General features: G+C 33.4%; 2 protein-coding genes across 7 annotated transcripts in view; one reads left to right on the top strand and one right to left on the bottom strand.

Moving 5' to 3' along the window:
• The first annotated feature begins 833 nt into the window (after window positions 1–833).
• LOC117106412 (vesicle transport through interaction with t-SNAREs homolog 1A-like) lies at window positions 834–7,981 on the top strand. The gene is made up of 8 exons (XM_033247774.1): window positions 834–1,008; window positions 2,704–2,762; window positions 3,318–3,428; window positions 4,036–4,122; window positions 4,472–4,556; window positions 5,342–5,412; window positions 6,037–6,098; window positions 6,479–7,981. Exons 1-8 carry the CDS (start codon window positions 906–908, stop codon window positions 6,573–6,575), a joined length of 675 nt encoding a protein of 224 aa, XP_033103665.1. The 5' UTR covers window positions 834–905; the 3' UTR covers window positions 6,576–7,981.
• Window positions 7,982–9,838: 1,857 nt separating this feature from the next.
• LOC117106433 (stress-activated protein kinase JNK-like) overlaps window positions 9,839–27,266 on the bottom strand; it is a 38,008-nt gene continuing 20,580 nt past the window's right edge. For 3 of the 6 annotated variants that reach the window (XM_033247807.1, XM_033247805.1, XM_033247809.1), the window contains 10 exons: window positions 24,239–24,414; window positions 23,137–23,266; window positions 22,446–22,643; window positions 20,057–20,222; window positions 18,275–18,346; window positions 17,496–17,684; window positions 16,007–16,131; window positions 15,044–15,107; window positions 14,633–14,698; window positions 9,839–13,657 (listed from right to left, as the gene is read on the bottom strand). In XM_033247807.1, coding sequence (XP_033103698.1) covers window positions 13,569–13,657; window positions 14,633–14,698; window positions 15,044–15,107; window positions 16,007–16,131; window positions 17,496–17,684; window positions 18,275–18,346; window positions 20,057–20,222; window positions 22,446–22,643; window positions 23,137–23,266; window positions 24,239–24,390 — 1,251 coding nt within the window. In that variant the 5' untranslated portion in view covers window positions 24,391–24,414 and the 3' untranslated portion in view covers window positions 9,839–13,568. Of the gene's footprint in view, window positions 13,658–14,632; window positions 14,699–15,043; window positions 15,108–15,836; window positions 15,962–16,006; window positions 16,132–17,495; window positions 17,685–18,274; window positions 18,347–20,056; window positions 20,223–22,445; window positions 22,644–23,136; window positions 23,267–24,238; window positions 24,415–27,266 lie in introns of all 6 variants that reach the window. The other 3 variants (XM_033247808.1, XM_033247810.1, XM_033247806.1) reach the window with 2 other exon arrangements.

The following is a 27,266-nucleotide window of genomic DNA, read 5'->3' as shown; positions in this document are numbered from 1 at the left end:
GCAATATGGTACATTTTCTTTTAATTTAAAAAAAAATGATGGGGCCCCGGCCAGTTGCGGCATCCACACACATCCTAGAATTTGCCTCCGCCCTAAAACATGGCAGCCTGTAAATACATGATAGGTCTATTACATCTAAAATTAATTCTTTTGTTTTGAAGGCACCTACTAATGTGCTCTCCTCTTTTCCTCTACTTTCTTTTCTTCCCTCTTTTCCTCTTCTATCATTGTCTATTTTACTGATAGGCTATGCAAGGGCCCCCAAATTTTCTCGCAAGGGCACCAAGGTGGATATCTTGTGTGGTAACAGGAACAGTTGTCCTGGTATCAGGATAAGGATATCCGCTTTCACTGTGTAAACAGGAATACCATGGTACTGTATTACTGTAATGTATACAATGAATAGGCAATTATATATGACAGTATAATATCAACACCCCTTACTACATTGAAACATTAATCATTTTCCAAAATCATCGTTTCTATAAAATTAGGCAGTAGTGACACATGCTCCCCCTGGCAGTCTATTTTTAGTGATTGTATGTCTAAGATACTTTGCGATTCTCTTCGCTTTTGTTCTGGTGTTTCGCAATTCACCATGTGCATTTGGAGCTTTCTTTATTCAGACTCCTTGTGTTGTAGATCTTTGACTGGCGTTGTGTTAAAGTGCAGTATCATCTCAACAACAGGAGAAAACAGGAAAACAGGAGACGTATTTGGTACTGTATTGTGGTATTACCAAAACACGTTTATAAAGATCTTTGGTATTACCAAATACGTCTGCTGCCACCATGCACTGGTTGCCCAAAAAGGTGACGTCATTGCTGCTCGGCACGGTGTCTTCTTCTCTGTTTTGCTGCTGCAGTGCTGCTTTTGTTCAGGTTGTTCTCCATACAGTGGAAAAAATGATGTCTGACATGACGGCAATGGAGGAGTTTGAACATCAATTTGCCAGTCTTTCGGCGGACATAACAAGCAAAATAAATGATATACCGAAAAAACATGGAAGTATGTATTTTTTAGGATATACAATACAGTACGTCATCAAGGTCTAGGCCTAGGCTAGGCCCTAGCTAGATACCTCCATGGATGGGTAGGCCTAGTAGGCCTGGCTAGACTCCTAGAGAGTACTGTAGTAGTTACTAGGCCTAGTAGTAGTAGGCCTAGAAGAACCTAGGCAGGACCTCTCTAGGCCGCTAAACTTGCACAGCAGGCTAGACTGACAGTGACTGTAGACAAGAGGCAATGCACTCGGCTTGAGTAAACAACTGCCTGTACCATGATTTGGATTTTCAGGGCCCTCTTTATTTGCACTTTTCTAGCACTTTTTCGTTTTTCTTCACCAAATAAAGTCCACTTTTTATGATGTCCGTTTGTCGTTTGGTGATCTGCACACACCCTCTTTATATAAGACCTGCGGAAAATCCAAACCTTTGGATTATGCAGAGTATTGTAGAAGAAGAAGCAGTGTAGACAAACTAGGCTAGGACTAGTCACTAGAGTCATTTTGGTTTTGGAGCTGTTATTAGGTGTGTATTGAAACCCCCAACATCACCACCTATTTCTAGAGCCCACAGATTGTGTACTCCTTATAAACTTCAAACAGAGCTTAGTAACATCAGGAAGTTTATGTCTTGGAATGGGTACCCTTTAAAAGTTGTTAATAATGTACTTAAGAAATTAAATGAACCTAAATGTATACATAGGCCTACTGATGATAGCTTGATTAAGATTTGGGTTAGATTGCCTTATCTAGTAAAACCAGGTGAGTTCATTTTACGTAGATGTTTAAATAAGGTAAAGAAACACTTACTGAAGGAGGTAAAATTCATAACTTTATGGTAGTATAAAAATGTTTCTCATTTTAAATCTACTAAGGATCAAACCCCTAAGGAGTACAGAAGTTCTGTTGTCTATCATTTTAAATGTCCAGGCTGCAATAGTGATTATATTGGTAAGACAGATAGGTGCTTAATAACTAGACTTAAAGAACATTCTTCACGATCTGATAGTGTTATATTTGATCATGTTAAAAACTGTGAGGCATTCCAATATGTTTTAGGATTGCAGGGTATACTTGAAAATGATAATGTCGTCTGTAATGTAAGTAATAAATTAGGTTTAATATTTTCTAGCACTAACATTATTGACAGCTCCCGAAACTGGTCTATCCTATTGTTTAAAGAAGCGTTCGCTATACGTACACTACACCCTTTGCTTAACAATGGGCTCAGAGCTTCAAAAGAGCTTTCTTTGTTTTTGTAGGTATCTTTGATCATTAGAGTAAGAATGTTTAAATCACAGCTATGTCACCTACTAGAGGTAATGTTTTGATTGGTTAAACACTTTTGGTACTAGTGCATATAAGCTTGCTAATATGGATAATTTTTTCATTCCTGATGATGACATAATTAATGTCGAAATATTGAATCCCAACACGATGGCATGTATTTCAATACTTGGAGTATGTATTATACTTTCCTATTTCTGGCTTCTGCCGTGAAAAGATTAAAGATTTCAGAATAACAAAATATAGAAAAGTTTTACCTAAGTGATTAAATATTGAATCTTATTGTTTGATTTGATTAGCTCTTGAATACGAATAATTACCATTTAATTGAATGTATGATGCTTCAGTTTGAATTGGATACATTAAAATAAATAAATAAATAAATAAATACAGTAATATGCTTGTTTTTAAAGATGAAAAGAAGATTCTGGTAAATACAGCTGAAAAACAGATGGATGAGGCACAAGAATTAGTAAGTAAATAAATAAATTGTCTACAAAATGAAACATTATTTATATACTATTTCCCAAAACAGAACACCACTCCTTCAAATAAAATAGAATAGTCTGACCCAGGGTGCCACATAGAAACCCTCTCCCTGACCATATCAATATGGTGGACCATGGAGGAAATATATTAAGGTGGACTTACAGCTTTAAGGTACATTACAGTTAGTATACCATGGAGGAAATATATTAGGAGTATATTTGTATTTGTATTACTGATTTTTTCTGACATTTAAATATAAAATTTATATCAAATTTGTCAGCCAATTTGTGTGTATATGTAAAGAATATAGGACAACATTATTAATTTGTTAATTTGCGATAAAAATATTTTATAGTTCTAATTTTTAGTTGAAAGCTAATGAATTTTAAGAAAATTTTACAGGCTAGAATTACAACATCCAAAATGCACAGCACCTTTGACTTTTACATCAGTTGAGTGATGTTATTTGCATTTTATATATTTGTTTTATTAATATATAATAAATTACATAACTAAGTGTTCAATTTCTTTTGATTAGCTTGAGCAAATGGACCTTGAAGTACGGGGTATTCCTGCCAAGGATCGCCAGAAGTACAGTACACGTGTCAAAAGCTACCAGACTGAACTAACACGCCTTGAAAAGGATCTGGTAGGTGTCTATCTACCCGATCCATAACCCTAACTCCACCAGACTGAACTAATGCCTTGCAAGGGATCTGGTAGATGTCTATGAGCTCACTATACAGATGTTTAAATATAAAGTGTTTTTATATTCTTGTTTGTTCAGTAATCAAATCTATGCAGACTGAACTATGGACTACATGTGTTTTGGTTATCCAGATGTTTTCAAGTATTTTGCTGGACCCTACACATTCTGAGGAAAATCATATTAGGACACAGATATTTACAATTATCTTAGTCTATGTACTGTTTTGTGTTTTTAATTGTTACTATTACAAACATTATCTAGACAATATGCCACTTGTCCTAACAGTATATACACATATCTGGAAAAGCAGTAAATTGATACTCTGCAAACACTATTGGTCATTAAATTGTATAGCAGAATACAATCAACTTTGTGTGTACATAGCAGAAGCAGTCTTTACTGTTATTGTTGATGGTAACTTAGATTAGGAAGCATTTCATTATAGTATTTAATAATGTTGATTAATATATTATAAAATATGATTATTTTGAAATCTGTGTTAAATATTTTATTCATTGTTATATTTTTTTTAATTGTTTTTAATCAGAGGAGGTCCAAGATAGCATTTACTGATTTAGAAACTGGAAGGGATGAATTATTTGGCTTGGAAGATGTACAAAGTTCAGAAGATCAAGTGAGTGCTTGATTACATTGCTAGATATGGGCATAATGGAAAGCTTTAACAAGTTAACTACAGTCATTATTATCATCTTTCTATCAACATTTACAACAGTATTGCTATCATCAATACCACCATCATCTTTGTCATCATCACCATTATTGTCATCATTATCATCATCATCATCTTCATCATCATATTCATCATCACAATTGTCAATGGTATCGCCATCATCCTAATCTTCTTCATGATTTTTAATATTTTATGTAAACTGTAGACTACATGATCATGATCTAAAGGATATAATTATAAATAATCATCTATATAAGTTACATAAGTTGACGTCAGTGCATCTCATCCACAGAGAACAAGATTACTAGACAATACAGAGAGGTTAGAAAGGTCGGGTCGAAAATTAGAAGCAGGGTATAGAATGACTGTAGAAACGGGTAAGATCATTAATTAGTTTGCTTACATACCAACCTGTCACATGTCATATTTCAAAATCGGGGGTGTGCACCTTCCTCCTCCACTTCGGATTTGCGCCTGATCATCAATTAAATTTTAGTTTCTTAGTGGTTAAAAAGCGCCTCAAGACAGTTTGTATTGTTGTGCTATAAAAATGCATGATCACTGACCAGCAGTTAAGATATGTGGAAGGCACTATGTGTACAGTGGACCATGGAGATCTTATGCCCCTCAGGTTTACTGCCCAATTCACTACTAGCAGCAATGGTACAGCCCAGCCGCTATTCCCTAATTACTCAACAAACACCAATAGAATTTAATAAAAGAAATATTTATCAGTATGAGGTTGCTGTGTATATTCATCCACTTATCTTGATTAAAATGACTATACGGCAACGCATAATATCATTAGGTTTTTCTATTTGTTTCTCCTACTTATAATTCTCCTTGGCTAAATTACTCAAACTGCAGGATATGTTTGATATCTAAATATAGCTCAAATGCTATGTGTAATCCACCAATTCTGCCATATTTAGGTTGTCAGTGAAAACAACATACAGTATAGTATTATTTCTCTGTTTACTCTCATAACATTGCTTATATTCTAACACCTGTTTCTCAAATAGATATTAATATTCCACTATTAGTTTTATTTGTTTAATTTTATAATATGTAAAGGTATTAGATATGGCCATTAGTCCTTTATCATCATATTGAATCATCTTAACCAGAAATAATGCTTTTATTTTATATTTTTGTTTTGCAGAACAAATTGGTCAAGATATTTTAGACAATTTACACAGAGATAGGGAAAAAATTAACAACTCTCGACAAAGGGTTAGCAAATTGTATTATTGTTATAAAGCCAATATTAGTCAATTTAAAAACTCAAGTATTTCTTAGGCTTGTAGAAGGTATAGTAAAATACAGGATAATACCATTGTGTACATTAGTAGTCGTCATGATTGGCTGGAGGATATAGGACCAGGTTATTCAGTATACTGACAATATTGTGATCTACTACAATATATTTTTTCTTTTGTGGACTATTTGATGTTTTAATATTGATGTTTGTGTTCTTATATACATGGCATCAGAACCAGTTTACAAGCTATCTACAGTAGGTGTGCCTCTGGCCTAATCCAGCAAAATAATATGTTAAATAATTAAGGCTGTGTTTGTTAATGATGATCATCTTTGTATGTGACTATGTCAAATCTCATAGAGTTATTAATTGTTTTACGTTGTTCATCTTGTAAAGGGCTCGCAAATCTTTATCATCACAACATTACTGTTCTTCATTACATTTACTAGCTATGTTGTATTATGCGTATATTGATTTAAAATGTAGCCTTTTCTAGTTGATTATCAGTAATTGAAAATATAATTATAAAAAAATTGATGAAATGTAAACATTTCTTATACAATGTTTCAACCATTTTCTTTTTTATTTAATTACAGTTAAGAGATATGGATTCTACTATCGGTCAAAGTTCAAGGGTACTTAATACTATGTTACGACGGTAAGACCTTAATTGTATGTAAAGATGGCAAGACCTAAGTGCTATGTTAAGAGAACACCTCAATTCTATACAGTAATATGTTAATGCTATGCTAAGAAGGCAAGACCTCATTGTTAGGCAAAAATGACAAGACCGTAATTATATGCTAAGGCGGCAAATACAGTATAATTCTGTAATGAAAATATCAGACCTCAGTGGCATGCTATTAAATTTCAACCTTAGTTGACCCTGATTATGTTAATGAAGAACTTTGGATTTTGATAAAAATATATAAATAAAGACGTTACATTTAATCTTCGCTCCTAGTTATTTCAATATTTATATTTTCACACAAACATTGAGTGATTAATTTTTTTAACAAAATATTATTTTCTTTTCAGAATTATTCAAAATCGTTTTCTGATGATTTTTCTTGGACTTGTCGTGGTGGCTGTGATTATATTAGCAATATTTTTCTCTGTCAAGAAACATAAATAGATACTGTAGTATATATAGATATCCAAATGCAGAAAGTATTGTATTTAATTAAATCATTTTTTTTCTTCCTAATGATATGAATAGCTGGGGGGAAACCCCATTGTCTACCAGCTTGACCTTGTAGCATCGATGGAAAAGACAGCAAGTGTTGGGGTCCACGTTTAAAATCCCAAACATTTATTATTATGATAATTTTTATATATCTGATGGAGATGTGTCTCCATACCAAAGTTAATATCATGTGGTCATTAAATTTTTTTTAGGTAATAGCAGTATAGTAAATATAATTCTGTACTTATATTTTAAATTACACATTTAAAATACAACTTGTTATTTTTCTGCTATTATGGTTGATATTATAATGGTGTGTAACAATGAATATTTTATTTGTGTATATTTTTCCAGGTGCATGTTGCATTATATATACATATATACTGTACTAGACCTATAAAGTATATACTTTGAAGTGCACAATCTTATTGTATTTAAAATCCTGAGCCTAATCCCTTCCAAGTGTTTTTGTCTCTTAAAATGTGCAATAGATTCATGTTTTATGTTTCAATATTATAACTTATCTGTGTATTGAATCTCTCTGTAAAAATTAGTTTTTATTAGTTTTGTTTTTTTGGAGAATATGGTATACAGTACTGCTATATGGCACAAATTGTGCTACGCAGACTGTAGTTCAAAATCAAGCTATAAAACCTGAGCAAGTACATATCATTACATAATATGTGGGATTTCAGGATTTTTATTGGGACTGATGGAAATATAACCTGAAATTTGTATACTTGAAATTAAAATTTGAGATATTTTACCTTTTGGGTTGGTATTCAATGATTGTTGTTAATGTTGCTATTTTTTTAAATGAACCTGTTTCTCAAATTTTCTTCCTAATGTACTTTTATTTACTATTATATTCATTGCGTGGTGTATATACATAAATGCATTCCCACCTACTATTCTTATCTTTGCTATAATTTTATATTATTTAATTACTGTACCTTTGAAAGGTTAGCGAATTAAATATAATACATCAACATGTTGAAGAAAGTGCTTTATAAAATGTACGTGTGTAGTTTTATTTTAGCAATTTCATGATTATTGAAAATATCTTGGTAGAATTTCTGAATATGCATTAGTAAATTATCTCCATATGCATGAAGACCAACATTCTCATAATCAATGGGATCTAAAAACCCTTTTGATTGTTGCATAAAGAAATTTGTCAGTGTCGGCTATTATAAGGGGAGATTTAACTGGAATATTATGATGGAAGTTATGAAATATTATGTTTGTGTATTTATGTTTCGTTTATTATGTTTCGTTTATTATGTAGGTCAAAGGTCATGCTCAGATTTGAGGCGTGCTGCTACACCGGAGCAATAGTTAATTAGCAATCTAAATGCTGATTGAAATTGATTTTTAATTAACAATCTATTCGAGCCATGCGATGTTAGAATAGATGGCTTGAATAGTTCGGTTACATTGTATTATTCATCATAAAGGCAAACGGTATCAGTTGTTATATCTGAATTAAATAAATACACAGAGACCTATATATATGGGAATATGTATTATATAAACATGTTTGTGTAAAATATGTTAAACATATGTTTATAATATGATTATGTATAATGCATATGTATTGTACAATATGCAGTACATTTACATACATGTATGTAATGTACAATATCTATACATATAATTATATACTATATTACTTTGTGATACGGTGTACAATATAATATATTGTATATACAGTTCTATAGAATGTGTGTAATGACATACAGTACTTACACATGGGAATTTTCATTGTAGAGACATGTAAAAATGTGTGTGTAGAATAATAAATATCTCATTTTATACTATAAGAATATCAAAACTGTATTTGTTTTGTTGAAAGACGATGTGTGGTAAAATCTAAAAAAATACAGTACATACAGTAGCTCTGAGCTGTAGCCAGAATTGGTATTAAGTGTATTGGGGGGTGGGGGGGAGTTTTTAGGTGTGCAAAAAAAGATGAAGACCCAGCTGTATTGGTACTATAGGTCATTCAGTGTCTAAGGGGTTCTGACAGAAAATACATTTTTTGACTCTTAAAAATATGGACTCCTTTTCTATTTGGGATTGCATATACACCAACCTTACCCATTAGTGGGTCTCAAGAAATTTGCTGAAGATACCAGCAGCGGGATCCAAACCAGAGGGCCGACCAGCGGTGGATCCAGAGATGTCCGAAAGTGGGGCTGATCAAGACAACACTTTTTTTACACTTATCAAAAGGTGTTCATGGGCAGAATTGTCTTCATGGCTTATTAGAAAATGGCCATAACAATAACGTTTTAGATAGGCAAATTATATTTTTAGTCCAACGTATTTGTGCCGTTTGACGATGGGGATCCAGGGTCCACTGATCGTACCATCCTGGATACATGTTTGCAAGCCGTCACCACTTCACATACTCTCTGCTTTTACAATACTCAAAAATTGTATACGCATCCTTACAAAATTCGGAACAACAAAATCGTGTGTCTCATATCAAGGTATACGTGCTGGTGGCCGCACATACGAATAAATCCAACAATACTGTAGATCAACGTCAGGAGATTTGAAAAAAGATCAGTGTGAAAATGTGCTAATTTCTCCCAAAAACCACTTAATGAACCAATAACCGTTTTCAGCTAGCAGAATATTTAAGGTAGCATAACGTAAGGGGCATTTATATTGTATAGGTCACCTTGGTTGATTGGCAAGATTGTATGTAGCACAGCTTCAGAAGAGATACGAAATATACCTTTAATATAGTGCTATTATAGATTTTACCATTAAAATCCATAAACTGACTACTACAGTACTAGTCAATTTCAGGATCTATATGAAGAATACAAGTAGAGCTTCACTATACATCTGCCAAAACAAAAAATTCTTTTAATTTTCAATTGAAATCTATGAAAGAAATCAATTTAAATATTGATTTTTGTTAACTTTTTTAACAGTATATTTAAAAATGCTAATAATTTTTTTAGAAAAACATTTTCCCCATTGGAATTCGAACCCAAGACCTTCCCGATTATTGTTTGGATAGCCTACCAATTGAGCTTTGAGCCCAAATGGTGTGTACACCCCTGGATTTTTCATTAGGACACGTTTTTGCTAAGGTACTGCGTAATCTTTATCACCAGTTGGGGGTTAATTTCATGTGAGTAGGGGTGGCTTTTTGAAATGCTGGAAAAACGGGAAAATTCATATATTCAATCACATTTATCAGACTGCACCTGTTTTATTCAAAGAAAAAAACAAAACTGTAAAATACCCTAATGTACATGTTTTCTATTGTTGTTTTAATCAATCTTCAATTGTTTTCTTTCTTTTTAGATGCAATACAGTAACATTATTAAGGGTACATTAACCACAACATACTAAGCTTACAGCATAGAACAAAAACATGAATATATTAAAATGCACTATGCTTAAAAAGGCATCTTAAATGTGGTAAAAAAAAAAAAGAAACATCTATAAAATAATTGATCTATTGGTGGAAAATTTGTCAGTGGTAACCAATAGATCAACTATTTATTATTTCATACAATTCGTTCACACATTTTAATTGGTTATGTAACCAATTAATAAAATTCAAAATAACGAATCCATGCTGTTTACAATCATTGGCTTTGTGTTCTCAATAAACAATTAAAGTGGATAAACATTAAAAGTTTACCAATGTAAATTAATTCACCAATCGCATACATTATTGAAAGTTATGTATTTATGTAGATATACAGGATTACATTTCTTAAGAAAGTTTCAATAACATCACTGGAGAAACAGAGGAAACATGCATAATCAATCACATGACAGCTTTTAGCCAATAGCACACCTTGAAGATCATTATCACATTCGGTGATCACATACAAGTTTCATGCAATTTAAATCACATCCTGTGATTGCATACTCACAATTATCTGTTCTGACAAAGTTTTGTGATCGCCTACTCATAATCGTTGTCATTTATTTCCTAATTAGCCATTCAGACAATACTCTCGCATCACCAATAACAGGATATATTAGTTGATGAAGTGCCATAATGGCTTTAACAAGGATGCTTATTGGTTGATGCAAATCAAGTTCAGAAATTACAAAATTGCATGAAAATGTTCCTATTATCCCTGACCTCAAGATATTTATGAGTAATTCTCTTCCTTTGCAATTATTACAGCAACATTTAGGAATGACTACAATCTTTTTTATCTTGTTATACTATTAATATTACTTGCTTTCTTTGGTGCAAATAATTGATTTCTGTTACGAAAGCCTAATGACCCAATAACTAATTTGAGACTAATTTTACTTTCCATACTGTTAACTGATTAAATTACTGAGCATTGGATCACCCGACCCTACAAAAAAAATCTCAATCTAAATGTTTATACTGTAGCAACATATTTTAATAAAGACCCGACCTAGAAAAAATTAGCTATGTGAAAAAAAAAACCACCGATATTGAATCTCCACCGTAAGTCACTGATAGATATATATATATATATATTAACCATTCACATGGGTGGTCCATGAGTCACATGTGTGGTCCATGGGTCACATGTGTGTTTGCTCAAAATACTTTATAATGTCCATGAAACATTCTTGTATTTAAAAAAGGGAAGAAAAAGTTCTTGCTGGTTATCCACCAAAAACTAGTTAAATTTGTTATTAAATCATCCAATACAGTACTAATGTAACATGGAGAGAAAATATTATTTTGATGGTACTGCATTGCTTGCTTGTTTTATTGAACACTGCCCTCTACTGTTTGCTTTAGAAAGCATCCTTAGCTGAATTTTGTGGTACATATAAAAAACATATTGGCCAATAATAAAATCTGATGACAATTGTGTAATTGCGCAACAATTGAAAGGCAATCATTAAAAATTGTACTCAAATTATTAATATATTATTCACATTGTGTCTTTTTTTATCAATAATAACTGGTGTGGGAAATGGAAGGTGGAATAAGAGTACAATGAACTTGTACAGTGATGAAGATGATGGGTTCTGGGGTATTAATGGTGATTCGCAAATACAGTAATGACAATGACACAGATGCCAACTAATGCATGCCTTTAATGGATGGACAACCATGCACATCGCCAGTGCACCCTACAAACCAATGTGCTTATGCCCATGCACACCCATACACTAATGCTTGCAGTAGCGTACTTATGAGTGTTTATATGGGGGGGGGGGGCTGATGGAGGTGCGAAGCGGAAAAGGGCTTGATGATTAACAGGGGAATTACCCAGCAAAATGTGGTGATTTCTAACCACTGGAGCGTAACATTTTTTGATCAGCTAATATCCAAACAGAAGTGCATGTCAGTAATGCACTATGTTAGTGCAGGCCAATGCTCAATGTCCACATTCACTGCCTGAAGTTCAGACTTCAGTATCTTAAATGTAGGCTCACTGTGGCAATTACTGTGTGGCTATATTGCTCTCACAAGCTTATAGATTAGTAAATTCTTTTTTTTTTTTTTCGAAGCTCATTATAATTATGAATAAAAATAAGCAACTACACATAACCTGAGCACAACCTAACACCTGAGCCTCATCCAAAGCAATTTGTACAATCAAACTACGATTGTCACTTAACAAGATTTTTAAAAATGTTGCAATTTTTGCTTTGTGTAACTGAACAAGAACACTCCCCGTCTAACATTGCGATTTCAACAGGGAGACCCATCGAGCAATGCTTATCATTAGGCACCCAAAAAAAACTATTCTTAAACGTTCAGCCCTACTCTGAAAATGTTCATAAGGGTGGTACCAATATGTACAATGTCCAGAAAAAAACAAAACATCAAAGCATCACGCCAAATGTTTTTAGTTAATATGATAATATTTGGCAATCATTCAAGTAAGTACCTCAATGAAGCCGTTTTCGAACGTGTATTTATGAACTATATTTCAAACTATGTTTTACACGGAACAGTTCACAATATTTACAGTGATTCATATTGATAGCTATGAGGGGCAAAAGCAGTCAAACTGACAATGGTTCAAACTACACTACAAAAATATGATCTGACAAGGGCTCTGAACAAACCTACAAAATAAAAACTTCCTTCACAAGTGACACACGAATGGCAAATTGAAAGGGGTCAAACATTTACGTTCATATACAAAACTTTTGGGGTAGTATTTTCCTCCAACAATAGCAAACCAGATACAATGTCTAGTAAATACATTAATGGGGATTTGACTAAAATGCATGAACCATCACTTTATTTCATTCTCACAAAATTCCGGTCCCGATAACCTATGTGCACAATTTCTACATTACTGACAAATCTGTACACACCACACCTTTTTTATTAATGTATAGATTTTAGTCTTTGTGAACTCCTAACAGATAACCACAAACCATAACTAAATGGTTATAAAAATCTGTAATTTCAATAACAAGAATTTAATAATGGTATGAAATTATATTTTTACACAATCTGGTTTGGCAGTCTCTTTATCTTTACCTCCAGATTGTGGCAAATGATGCTTTGAAATATATTGTAGATATATTATATATATCCTAATTTGATTATTAAATTGTGATATGTTAATAAATTTGAGATCTGTTAAGCATTCATTAAAATATTCTGATTTGAAGGATTGTGACTGACAGAAGTGATATGCCATTAAATTGCCATTTACCGACAGGGTTAACACATTGTACAATGGTATCTCTTACGGACAGAGAAAAGCGTCACCACCACTAAACCTATATTCAATGTACCCGTCCAGTCGGCCGGAAGAAAATTAACTGTCGGCAAAGTAAACGTCTGTCGCCAGAGACCCCCGGAGGTCTATGATGCGACCGGAACGGGGAGTCTGTCCCCATGGATTACTTCCACTTTGGATACAAGGCCAAACACCTTGCAAGTTGTGAGCATGCCCACTGGTTTCCATGGCTACAGGGTCGTTGCCACGGCGTATTACAATACTATCTTCCGGAAGATGCTCCTGATGATGATCCGTGAGATATCCCAGAAGCCCCACCACTGTTACCGACAGCACCACTATGATCCATTGCTGAAAAAAAAAAGGAACACGAAATCTTTAATAAATTTATTAAAATGTCTAAAATGATTTATATTGTTTATCTATTATACATAAGATAAAAATGGATTTTATTATTGTTGTCACAACATAAGTTAGGGTGCTACATTTTTCATCCTATGTCTTCCAAAATAATAAATAATAATAATAATAATAATAATAATAATAATAATAATAATAATAATAATAATAATAATAATAATAATAAGTGTTTATCCCTAAGATTGGTTGGCATCTCCCCTTAGTCACAAAATACAAATATCACTATATAAATAATTAATATATTTATAATCACATCTCACAAACCATCATCAATTTTAATGCCAGTCTAAAATATCTAACACTTCCAAAATCAGTCATGCATGTAATTAGTTTGAAGCAAACAACCCAATAATAAATAGACAAAAAAAATACCCCTCAAATATAAATTGAAAATAATAATAAATCATAAATTAAGTTCTTTACCATGGGGAACAGTAGGTCATCCACTGACATGAATATGAACAAGAAAAGCATACTGGAATGTGTTGGCATGGATTTAGAATGACCCAGACCTAGTTATCAAGGTCAGTGCACTCCATGGTACAAGCACTCAAGTCAGGAAGCAGCCACTAAGGACACATAAATATCATTATGAGGTGTTCTAAAATTGGCTATGCTTCAATTGAAATGCAATGAAGGAGAAGAGGAATAAAAGAGGATGGAAATGGGGACCCAGTAAAGAATAAGGCAATAAAGGGAGGCCTCTAGGGAATAGAAGGATGTGGTGAGATGAGGCACCACCCAAGAAAAGGTTGAGGTGTCATTACACAGAAGGTAGTGTTGATACCCTTAGGATTGAGCTTGTACCCTGGAAAGGGTTGCAGTGAAACCTGGGGAAGGTTGATGTGGCTCCTTTGGGAGGGTTGAAATGGCTCTTCAAACTAAAAATGCAATTTTTTTTATTACCTTGAACACCTTCTGGTGTTCCATTTTGAACCTTATTGAAATTCATCACTTCATTGAAAATGTAATCTGAAAAATAAAATATGTGAAAAGAAAACATAAAATATCAGGGCCAAGTAGAAAGTTACATTGCAAAATAGAGATTGTAGACTTGCACTAAAGTACAATATTAATTAAAGACAAAATATCTACCATAACGGAGGCAATACTTTGATAATTTTGGCAAATACTAAATTGAATGTATTTGTTAATACTAAATAAGTACATATACTAAATAAATTCTAGTATTTGCATTTTTTGGTCATGGCATATCCTCACAGTAAACATGCAAGCAACAGCTTTGGAACAATTGGTCTTTTAAGAATCAACAGAGATATTCCCCCTCCCAATGTATGTACCACATCTCAAAATTACCTTTCCATTGTTCTACTGTTAGTTCCTTCTCATCTATTGAATGATCATATGGAATCGGTGCAGGCTGAAAAAACAAACACGAAATTCCCAATAAATCCAAATGATTCCTATGGGAATTGAGGTTTAATGACATCTTCATAGATGTACTGTTGTACACCTGAACAAGTTTACAATCACCTTGAGGTACAACCTCAGGTCTTCATGTCTCTGAATCTTATACCTTAACCATAGTTATTCTTTTAGGCCCAGTGGCATAATGACAAGTCACAGATCCCAGGGGTGAAAGTGTTGGGGGCCCAATGCATTTTAGTAGTCGATTACGAGGGGACCCTTTCATTGTGTAATATCAAACAGTACCGTAGAGTGTTATATTACTATAATGTAATTCAAATACTCTGTGAATTCTTTTACTTCATTATTCCTTCGGGAGAATTTAAATGTTTGTAGTGGAGCCCGGCTTTGGAGCATTTTGGGTAGGAGTTGATACTGTATAAAAGAAGTGTTGTCATGAGTCTACTTAGAATATTTGTGAGTTATGAATGTGGTATTAATGCATTTTAATTTGATAGTTTTGTGTGTTACGCCACTGTTTAGACCTGGGTACCATTTTATGAACCAAAATAATAGTAGCATAAATATTATCCTTACTCTACTTTGTTTTATTCATTTATTTTTAGCAGTGTATATTTATGACAAAAGAAACAACAATTCTGGCCACAAATCGTCTTTACTCTCTCAAACACTTGTTGGTAAGAAACCTTTCTGCATCTTGTGTCGTAAACTCAATTCTTACCCCTTCGACTTCAGCCTTATCATACCAAATATTGATATATGGATGTTGTAACGCCTCGTCTACTGATATACGCTGATCCGGATCAATCACAAGCATCTTACTCAGGAGATCACGTACATGACTGGCTGCAAAATAAGAAAACCTAAAGCTATTGCATGCATTGACCTTACCCCTTCCACTTCACTTGGATCGTACCATACATTGATATAGGGGTGTTTAAGTGCCTCATCGACAGATATTCTTTGATTAGGATCCACAACCAGCATTTTACATAGAAGATCCCTTGCTTGCTTTGCTGCAAAATAAAAGTGCAGAGGAATACTATATAAGCCACCATGCAAAAGCAAAGATAAGAAAACCCAAAGCAGAAAATTTAAGCTAAACATAAAGAAACTTGGTGACAACTATCACCTTAACAGTGATCTTTTTAAAGAAAAAAATTAAAAGGTGATTTCATTAAGAAAATTAATAAATGATATAACAAATATAAGTGCATGTGTTTCAGAATGATAGAATCTGAAAAGCAAAATATTTGCATAATAAATGAAACTGTTATTTCACCTGGCTGCAGCATTAGATAAGCAAGGAGGTGGCACTGTGACAAGCTATGTTATTTTGCAAGTTTAATAGTTTGTTTATTTTGATTGTCCACACCATAAGGATGACAAGATAAAGATCCACCAGTGAACCCAACACCTCACATAATGATGGGTGAAAGTTAGTAAGTGTTATTTGCTGCAATTTCCATAACTACCACAAACCACTCAAGTTAAAAAAGCAATCACCACAGAGGGTGTATTATAAGTTATATGTTAAGTAGAAGTGGATTTTGAAAAAGTTTAAATCTGAATGAAAGTAGACTAATACAAAAATAATTCAAAAATTGTGAAACCAATTAAAACATTTGACCAATTATAAACAAACATGGAAAATACAAATTCAATAGAGCTAATAAAACAGTGGAAATATGAAAGTGGAAAGGGTTTATGGACAACATAGGAACTTCTGTGAACCCATCCCTATTGCCCATATTCATGAAGGCAGTTTAAATATTAAAACATTCCAGATGAAACAACATAAAAATAAAGCTATTTTGTATGTATAACAATAATAAACCTTTAAATTTAACTTAAATTATACAATTGAAGAATAAATTTAACACTTTTAAAGTTAAACTTAAGGAGTTTGTTTTAAATACTGAAACAACAAATTGCCCAACATGATGCAAGAACCTGTTTTGTTGGAGTAAATTTACTTTATATCCAGAATGGGTTCACAAGTTAAGAAGGAATCCATACTGAGCTCACTTATCTGCTGCCCTCTATAGCTGATAAATGACTAATAAGGTGTGTTTTCAATCATAACATGCTCCATTGTGATGCAGTTCAATTCACACTCATCCTCCCCAGCTCTTTTAAGATGTGTAAAGGAAGTAAAAATATTAGGGGAGGAATAAATATAAAAAAAAGATTCTCATAGTTCAGCACACACACAGATGAGTCTGCCACCAACAAGCTTAGCTTAGCCAACTGAGCTAAGGCACACTCCACTGCCAGGATGCTCTTCATAAAACAATAAGGATAAAAAAAGATTGGTGATGTGTGCTGGACAGGACTAAAATTAACAATTTGTTATGTACCTATGTCGCAAGCACCTTACCTGTAAGTTTATTGGGTTCTGATGTGCTGTCTTCAGGGAAGAGCTCATCTGGGAAGAGGACGTCAAACATATGGCCTGCATAACGTGGTCGATTCTCCACGTAGTTGCGTACCGTCGGTTGTAACCGCTTCATAAACTGTTGAGATGGTGTACCTAATAATTCTATAATTTTATTCCATTGATCAATATCTTTGAGGATATAGTTAAAGAATTATATTTTGCTTGAATTTTTTTTACTTTACATTTGTTCATTTTTAAATTATCATTTATTTAAAATTGTTCAGCCGTAAACAATGCTGACAATGCATGGACAAATTGTAATCTAATTAATTAATGTTAATTATATCAATAATTATTGCTACTATAACATTGGTTTAACATTGCGATACAGGCACACATTGTTAATCATTCTTTACATCAATTTTTTGTCAATATGAGGTCGAAAAGACTGAATTTGATCAGTCAGTGGCAGAGTTGGTAGATATAATTCCTTTGTTCCATATTCCATTCAGCTTCTAAATGATGCAATACTTTTACTTTTTTTACGATGTGTTAATAAATGATATTTTAAATGAAGTAGGCCTTCAATATTTTTAATATGGTGTTTTTTTACAGTATTTTTTATATTTTTAATATACAGTATTCCCTTTTATTCATATTTTTAAATGTATGCTATGAAATACTTTCCGCAAGGACTTAATAAAGTTGAAATTGAAATTAACTTTTCTTGTACTAATCCTTCCCAAAATGAATATTTAACTAAATATTTAGAAGGATACGATCTGTTCCCGGGAACAACACAGCTCCTCTGATCATCTCGCCAAATATACAACCAACAGACCACAAATCAACTATTAAGGAAAATATTAAAAATAAAAAGACGTCATACACAAGAATCTCAATATATGTTTCTTCAAAACATGACATTGTGTTATTTGCAGCATTAGTTACAACTACAAGCTTTATCACTGTCTAACTGAAATACATTAACGATATAGGAATGGTGAATCATGTGATAATAGTTTGACACTGGTGCCGAGGATAAATAATGTGATTTTATAGATTGAAATTTAATGCCTTTCTGATGCATTATAAAGCCTAGGAGATAAGATAGCATTTATTTGTCAAGTAAAAACAATACATAAATGTGTGCTCTCTCTTGGCAATATAACAAAGTTCAAAATGGTACACTTATCAGAATCATGATATGTATTGCCATTAACTAATCATTTTTTTTTATTTTAAAGTTTTTATAATTCATGTTATGATGATTTCAATATTGTCCTGACCTTTATGTACATCACAAAGTAAAATAAGATTTTTGAAAATAAAGTAAAATGTAAAGTGGTTAAATAATTTCTACTCCTTAATCCAAGACTGTATACACGTCTCATTTAAAAAGAAAGCGATCCCGAAATAGTGCTCAATAAATTGTATTTTGCAGGAAGTTACCTTGTATTGTCTCCTGTATTTCTGTGTTTATTTGTCTGAATTTGAATCAACAGCCTATGTTATGTTATTTATAATGTGATTAGCACTCTGTCTACATATTTAATCTTTAAAATATACTAGAGGCATATGCTGGTCTAATAAAATTTAACATCAAAATTTCAGCTCGCCCCTTATTCCCTTCCCCCTTCAACCCGCTTTTGAGTATGATTCACTGGATAATGACCTTTTGCAGTAATATCTGGTTACGAACCCAACAGTAGAAATATGAAGACGCTCTTATCAAGTTAACTAATCAACTAGTAAGGTTACTGGAGTACATTTAAAGGATCTTAATCGTACATTGGATGAGGCTTGTTAAATAAACTAAAAGCAATCACAAATTATCAAAATCACCCATTACAGTTATATAGCCTAAAGTGAAATGTGGAGAATGCTTGTAACAAAATAGCAAACACTGTCACTGCTCCAAGCTCAAAATGAGGTTGTTCAATAGAACCCAGGAGTTCAATTACTCATTACATAATTAATAACATCATTCTCTATGTGAATTTGAATATTTAATATCATGTGAGTGAAGTGTATTACATGATTAAAAATTCCCATGCTACTAGCATTCGTCGGCAAGATGAATGAGAGGTAATCTCACATTTTCCCATACAAAAGGAAATATACATCTGGAGAAATAATACTTATTACATTATTAATAACATCAATCTATTTGTAAATTTGAATATCTAAAATCATGCAAGTGCAGTGCATTGAAGGTTAATAAACAATTCCCATTATACTACAGGTAGAATTCTTTGGCAACATGAATGATACAATCTCACATTTTCCCACTGAAAAGTAATATACATTTGGAAAAAAAAAAAAACCCTCAGTAATTCCAGAACTAAATACATTATTAATAACATCAATCTATATGTGAATTTGAATATCTGACATCATGTGAGTGCACTCTATTGCAAGGTTAAAAACAATTCCCATTCTACTAACGTTCTTCGGCAACATGAATTATAGGCTTTCTCACGTTTCCCAAAGAAAAGGAAATATATATTTGGCAATATAAACTGCGAAGCTTAATACATCCACTATTGTATCCTACTCACCATTTTCCTTATAGCCCATTCCAAGGATAACTTCTGGTGCCCTATAATACCGTGTCACAACATAGGGGGTCATCATGAAACTAGTGCCTGCAGTTCGTGCAAGACCAAAGTCCAGAATCTTCAACGTACAATCTGATTTTACTACTATATTACTGGGCTTCAGATCCTAAAATTGAAAGAAAATATATAAAAAAGTATTATAATATTAAATCAATCAATTAAAGGCTCTCTACTGCCAAGAATCGAATGAAGTCTGTTATGAGGCGTAAGGATTGGGTTCATTTTTGTCATGAGGAAAAATTTTGGTATTAGAGTGGTTTGGCACAATGGGAACGGTTTGGTTTCCCAACCTCAAGGTCGGGACTTCAATTCTTTGCTGTGCATTACACTTGTGTTGTAGAGCAAGGCACTTTATCTGCATTGCCTCTTCACCCAGGAGTACAAGTGGGTACCTGGTAAGGTTAAATGCCAAAATGCGCTGATGTAACTACTGCAACGTTATAGAATACTCCCCAGGGAGCTGATTTTGTGTTCCATAGGCATTTAATCCAATAACCGGGGTAATGATAATGTGAAGTGCATAGAGGACTTACCATAATGCGCAATATAAGTCTACCACTATTATTATTATTTTTACAGTATTATTATTATTATTATTTGAATACTAGGATACAAAGATAGGCATCTTAACTACTGAGCTACAGTTCAAGTTCAAAGGGGCAGCAACTATAGCAAGTAAGTTAAACCACCTTAAAAAAGCTTTAATTCACCTTACAATGAGAAAGGCTATACATATATGTCGCAACCAAATAATAACAATAATGTAGATGGACTTTTAATAGACTAAATGTTTTCATTGATGCAAACACAATAGTACTACTACATTTAAACATTTGTATGCTATCACACAGTTGGGTTTATTCAGAAAATCATTCTATTACTTTTTGAAACTGGAAGAGCGAAGTAAGAGAATAAAGAGTTTTTAGAATTTAAAAAGAGCCCAAGGGTTTATTTCTCATGGGAATCCTATACTATATTATAGAATTTAAAAGTTTTCTATTACAAGACTGTACCTTGTTTAACTACTATTAAAATAGGCCAAACATTGTCTAAAGCAATAAATGCTTTTCCATGAAAGAGATAATCTCACAATAATGGGAAACTACTATATATAGAAATGCTGTGAATTTTGACGTTGATTAATAAAAGACGCTCTCATCCATGCATACGGTTTTTTATGTACCGTGCACCAATAGCTAAACATCCCTTCCGATGGATGGCGTAAATAGTGCAATACATCAAAGATCTCTGGAGAATGCAGAGATGTAAACTTCTAGTTTTAAGTATAAGGGAATAATGTACACAGACGATATTTTTGTTGCACAGCCTTGTTACCATGATTAACCGATTTAATTTACTATAACTAAGGCCTACTTGCCAGTTTTGCGTGGCATTACTTACTTATGTTTATATATGTAGGGAGAATTTTTCCTTAACAGCAATGAGCAAAAATATATGTTCGATATTTTGACAAAACAGCTGAGCTGAAAACAACTGTTAATTAAAAAATCCAAACTACCAAGGCACTTTCACATGGTATGTAAAACTTAAAGCTGAAATGTCTTAAATTCTTGAGGTAGGTAATGAGAAGTATATGTGCAGCAGGCTTGACTACCTTTTGAGCCAGGTAGATAGGGGTTCGAAGTCTCCTGTAAACAAGGATAAATCTCCCGGAAAATAGCCCACTTCTTGCAAATTTCCTAATATTTGCAATGTTTCACTACTTGATTATCAATTGTCACATAAGAAGTCAGTACCAATAAGCATCACTATGTGTAGTAAAATGAAAATTAGATGATTTACGAAAGCTCATTTAACCTGATCTGCCAGAAGTGACTTCTCCCAACATGGGACCTCTGGGTAGATAAGATGCAAAGTAGGCTTGACTATCTCTAGAGGCAGGTAGCTAAGATGCAAAGTAGGCATATACTACTTCTTAAGGAAAGTAACTGAGATATGCAGTAGGTCCGACTACCTCTTGAAGCAGGTACTGTAGCTCAGAGGCATAGTAGGCTTATTCTACCTCTTGAGAAAAGTAACCCAGATATGCAGTAGGCCTAACTACCTCTTGAGGCAGGTAACTGAGTACACAATAGGCCTGACTATCTCTTGAGGCAGGTAGCTGGGTTGCACAGTAGGCCCAACTACCTCTTGAGGCAAGTAAGTGAGATGCGCAGTAGGCCTTACTACCTCTTGAGGCAAGTAGCTGAGATGCGCAGCAGGAATGACTACCTCTTGAGGCAGGTAGCTGAGATGCCCAGTAGGCTTGACTACCTCTTGAGGGAGGTAGCTTAGCTATGTATGCCTAGTACGATTTGGCTACACTTACCCTGTGAATGATACCTGCAGAGTGTAGATGCTTAATTCCACAGAGGATCTGATATAAGAGGTAAGACATACGCTCATGGTCAAGGTCCATTTGAATGACCATCACTAAGCTAGCGTCCATCAACTCCATCACAAGATAGACGTCGGTGAACTCATCAAACGTCTTCTGAGGACTAAATACATTCAGTAGACCAATGATCTGAGAAGAAAATAAGTAAAAAGATATAATTGGCTATAGAGGAACAAATCGTCGCTCACATCACAAACTAACACAATCAAAGTAGATTGTGTTAGTTCGTGACATCACAGTAGTGCGTCAAAATGAGCGTGTATTGGTTGTCAAGCAATTTTGTATTCTTTACCACACAAAAAGTCCTTAACAACAACAGCGCTTTCTTGATTTCACGAACTAACACAATCTACACTGATTGTGTTAGTTTGTGATGTGAGCGATGAAATAATACACTTACACATAAATAATCCATCTGTAATGTTTTTGTTTGTTTTTCCCATAATGTTTTTGTTTGTCTGCCATTGTTTTTTCTATTTACCAGTGACAGAACCTTTTAATTGCTCAATTCTTCCTTCTCTTAACTCCCAATATCCTTCTCTCAACTCCCACTATCCTTCCCCTCCCTCCCACTATCCTTCCCCTCCCTCCCACTCACTTTCTCTCCCCTCCAAAGACTTACATTCTTGTGATTGCACAGTTTCATAAGTTTGAATTCTCTATAAGCTCTCTTGGCATGCGTCACATTCTGGAATGGACGACTCAATTTCTTGATTGCTACATTTTGATTGGTTATTGTATCATAGGCAGCGCTGAAATGATAATAAAAAACAAGTGATTACTATAATAAATGTATTGGATGCGCCATCCAAGTAAGAAATCTAATGTTAATATGTGATGTCACGATTCTTGCCATTTAATGGTCAGTTTATGTACTGGACACACTGTCCAAGTAGCAATCCCAGTCTAACCATTTAATGGTCAGTGAATCTTATTATAACACGCTACAAGTAAGGTTGGAAAAATCACCATTACCAGTTTATTTACATTTTAATCGAATATAAAATATAAGCAGTTGAAGACTTTCATTTGATTGTGTAACATGTTATCTAAATTAAAAAAACAAACATTAATATTTCAAATGAAGTATTAATTAAATGATTAGGTCAGACACAGAAATGTGTACTATATAATAACAAACAATATTTAACTTTCCTTTCGTTGACCATTGTATCTTAAACTTTAAATTTGCATATTTTCAAAAAATAATGAAGTAAAATTAACATTTTCACTATCAACAAATTATTGTGGTTAACTATATACATCATGAGAATTAAATAGGTTTGGAGTTCAATTTGCGTTAAAGGATAACAGGCAATGGAGCATATCCCATTACAGTACCTGAGCAACTAGCAAATCAATAACAACCCATGACAACACAAGTCAAGATTATACAGATTTTATACTTACAGTAAGTACGGTGAACCATAAAAAATCTAAGTATGGCATGGGGAGGTAGCCTGGTGGACCACTTATGATTAGAGATAGGTTCATGGGGGGGGGGGGCCCGCTCACATACAAGTTTTGATGATTCCTCAGATAATTCGCAGCAATATCAAGAGGACAGAAATCGACAGGGAGCAAGTGGTTAAAATGCCACCAATCTTTATGACACCACAAGAAGATGGATACTGTAAAGGACAGACCTATAGACAGAATGTGAAAAGACAGAAAAGATGTAATGTCTGCCAACGATTGTCAGTCACGCTAAATATAATGCTTACCAGACATGTCCCTGAGCTCCGGATCCGATACTCTTTAGATTCTGGTACCGCTTTAGAACGTGGAAGGTGGTGTCGCCGATCGTGATATGATACATACCATTTACATGGTTCTTCGTGCTGCTGCTACTACCGCTTCCACTCCCACCGCTCATCTTCTTGCGTCCTAGAAAAGACTGCTGCAAGAACAAATAGAACTGAGTGAGATCCTGGTTCACAAAGAATGGTCTTAACAAGTGTTTTTAAAGGCGATAGCTTCAGGATGTCTTCTTGGTGTTAAAAAAAAAAACAATTCTGCAAGTCATTAGAAATGAATATTCTTTCTGATGTACTGACCTCAATAGACTTATTTTCTAGGAAGTATTACATCATAAAGGTGATCTTACTTTAGTATTTATTTGTTTGTCTACAATTAAATTTAGCCAAGATAGTAGCAGTGGCAGCATAACCTTGGGTGCTGCTGGACAAATATGGACCCCAGTTATCCAAACTTCAAACAAAGCTATTGTGATTGCCAGTCCCTAATACTGTACTCTTAAGAGCACTTTGGGTCATCCTTACCCCATAAAATCTATCCGCATGTACTTGACAAGAGATTGATTATATTCCTTTAATTCTGACCCTCTAGGTGGTCCCACACAGCGGACCCTACTGTCGGACTTGTACCTCCAAAATTCACAATAGTCACTTGGAAAGGATTATACTGTACTAATAAATTTGATTAAATCCATTCAGTGGCAATTAGGGATTAGTGCAATAATGAGTTTAATGAAAGGCATGCAAATAAATAAGTTTAAGATTATTGAGTTAAACACAAATCAAGACACTTAAAAACTAAATTATCACAAAAATCTCATTAACTTGGGCCTAGTTTTTAACCAACTAAAACATATATGAAACTTTGTTAATACCTGAATACCTGACTGATTAACTGATTTATTAATTGGTGTCCAAAGCTTATAATTCACAAAACCTGCTTGTGTACAAGCCATATTTACTTAGTTGGAAAGGGAAAGGCATAATAAATGCGAGAACAAAATTATAAATATTAAAATTTGTCAAATCCATCAAGAAATTCATTATACTGTAGATGTTTCTCTTTAGATGAGAATTAATTAAAGGTATTAAAGAAAGAGTAAAAATGTCAAAGTTGATTGCCAAACCAAGGAAACTAGAGGATGTTGTGCTTCTATGTAATACTGGTCTAATACAGACCGTACACTGATGGACGAGCCAAACAGATATAAACAAAAGAACAAAGAGCATTGTTCACAAAGACAAAAACACAAACATCAAATCAGAATTATGAGATTCACAGACACTCTATGCATATACAATAGAAATTATACCAACAAAAGACTTACTACCTACTATAGTTGATCTAAAATAGAAAGAATTAAATCAATATTTAAAAAAATATAAACGCAAAAACAAGAACAAAACCAATAAAAATAGTACTTAAAAATAATAAAAATTATAAAATTATAATAAACGATCAGACATTAAATGCCATGCAAAGCAATCACAAATTATGTACTAAATCAATAAATAAAAATTATTTAATGTCGCACAGGTTTTAAGTAATTAAAAGAACATTATAATAAATTCATATATCTTATCTATGAAATAACAGTCTCGGCATATTAACAATACTTCAAATTTTAGGGAGTGGCAAAGTGGTTTTAACATGGGAAGTTGAGGGGATGGGGAAAGATACTGATAAGGTGGGTGAGAGATTCTGATGGGATTGGACAGGGAAGCTGATGGGATGGGAGAAGAGAGCTAATATGATGGGGAAGGGGAGCTGATGGGATGGGATAGCTAATAATTATCACTACTCATAATATTATCTGATAAGCTAAAAACATTCTACAAATAATAATAATAATAATAGTTTTATTATTTATGGTTAAGCACATTCAATCATAAAGTTGTTTTTTTTTCAATTCTGGCCTGTAAAAACTCACTACCTTATCTAACGTATGTTGACTATATAGATTAACATGGTTATTAATTATCGTAATTCATATTAGGATGTAATTCTACGTGACTTGAGACCATCCCCTGATTGTGTTGGAATTATAGAATTTTACAGAAGTCCAGTAACTTAGAAATAAGCACCAAGATTCCATATTAAAATTAATTAATTGAGTTGACCTGAGTAGTATACAATGCAATACATACAAAATTAAAATTCATTTATGTATAAACAGAAACAATATAGTACAAGGTCAGCTTAGCTGGTGAAGTGATATCGGGGAACAAACTTCTAAATCCGAACAATAAAATGATTTCTGGATGGGTACAGTAGCAACTTTGCAGGCAAGGTACAGTACAATATTTACTATTTGCTGTCACCTGTTGGCTCACTCATTCAAATGATTCTCTAAATCTATAATTTCCAATGCGTATCCAATTTCATATTTGGATTAGAATTCTAAAAAACCATATTCTTTATTCATATAGGAACCTCAGTTAGTAAGGCAAATTATTGGATCTACAGTACTTTTATCATTACAATTCATAATTGATGAGATATAAAATAAAGAGCAGTTTCCAAATCATTTTGTAACTGAGTCCAAATTTATTCTTAATCTCATAATTTCAAACTAAATATTCTCATTTATTATGAAGATGTTACTGCATCAAGGAATTAACTATTTTAAAATAATTTTCAATAATAAATCATCATAATCAATGATGTAGTAATACAGACCAAACACTATTTACTTAGCTTTCATCCTTATATAATAGAATATTGCATATTTCTATGTTATATCTTGTTCAATTGAAGCCAGACAAGGAACTATACTGTATACACTACTGTAGGTGGCATAGCTATTCAATACAGAACAAAAGAGGCTTTATATTCCTCAAATTTCACCCGGATTTAACCTGCGCCAAGCAAGTTCCTGCTGTTGTTAGCAATTGCTGACAATAATATTTAAAGTCACAAATAATCTCTACCATTTTCTATCAGAAAACTCATTTAACAATGCAGAATGGGTGCAGTGGAATATAAGTATGATGC

This window comes from Anneissia japonica, unplaced genomic scaffold (genome assembly GCF_011630105.1).
Source record: "Anneissia japonica isolate Jap-2015-1 unplaced genomic scaffold, ASM1163010v1 scaffold287994_len634616_cov204, whole genome shotgun sequence".
Taxonomy (NCBI): domain Eukaryota; kingdom Metazoa; phylum Echinodermata; class Crinoidea; order Comatulida; family Comatulidae; genus Anneissia; species Anneissia japonica.
This window is presented reverse-complemented; position numbering and strand designations above follow the sequence as displayed.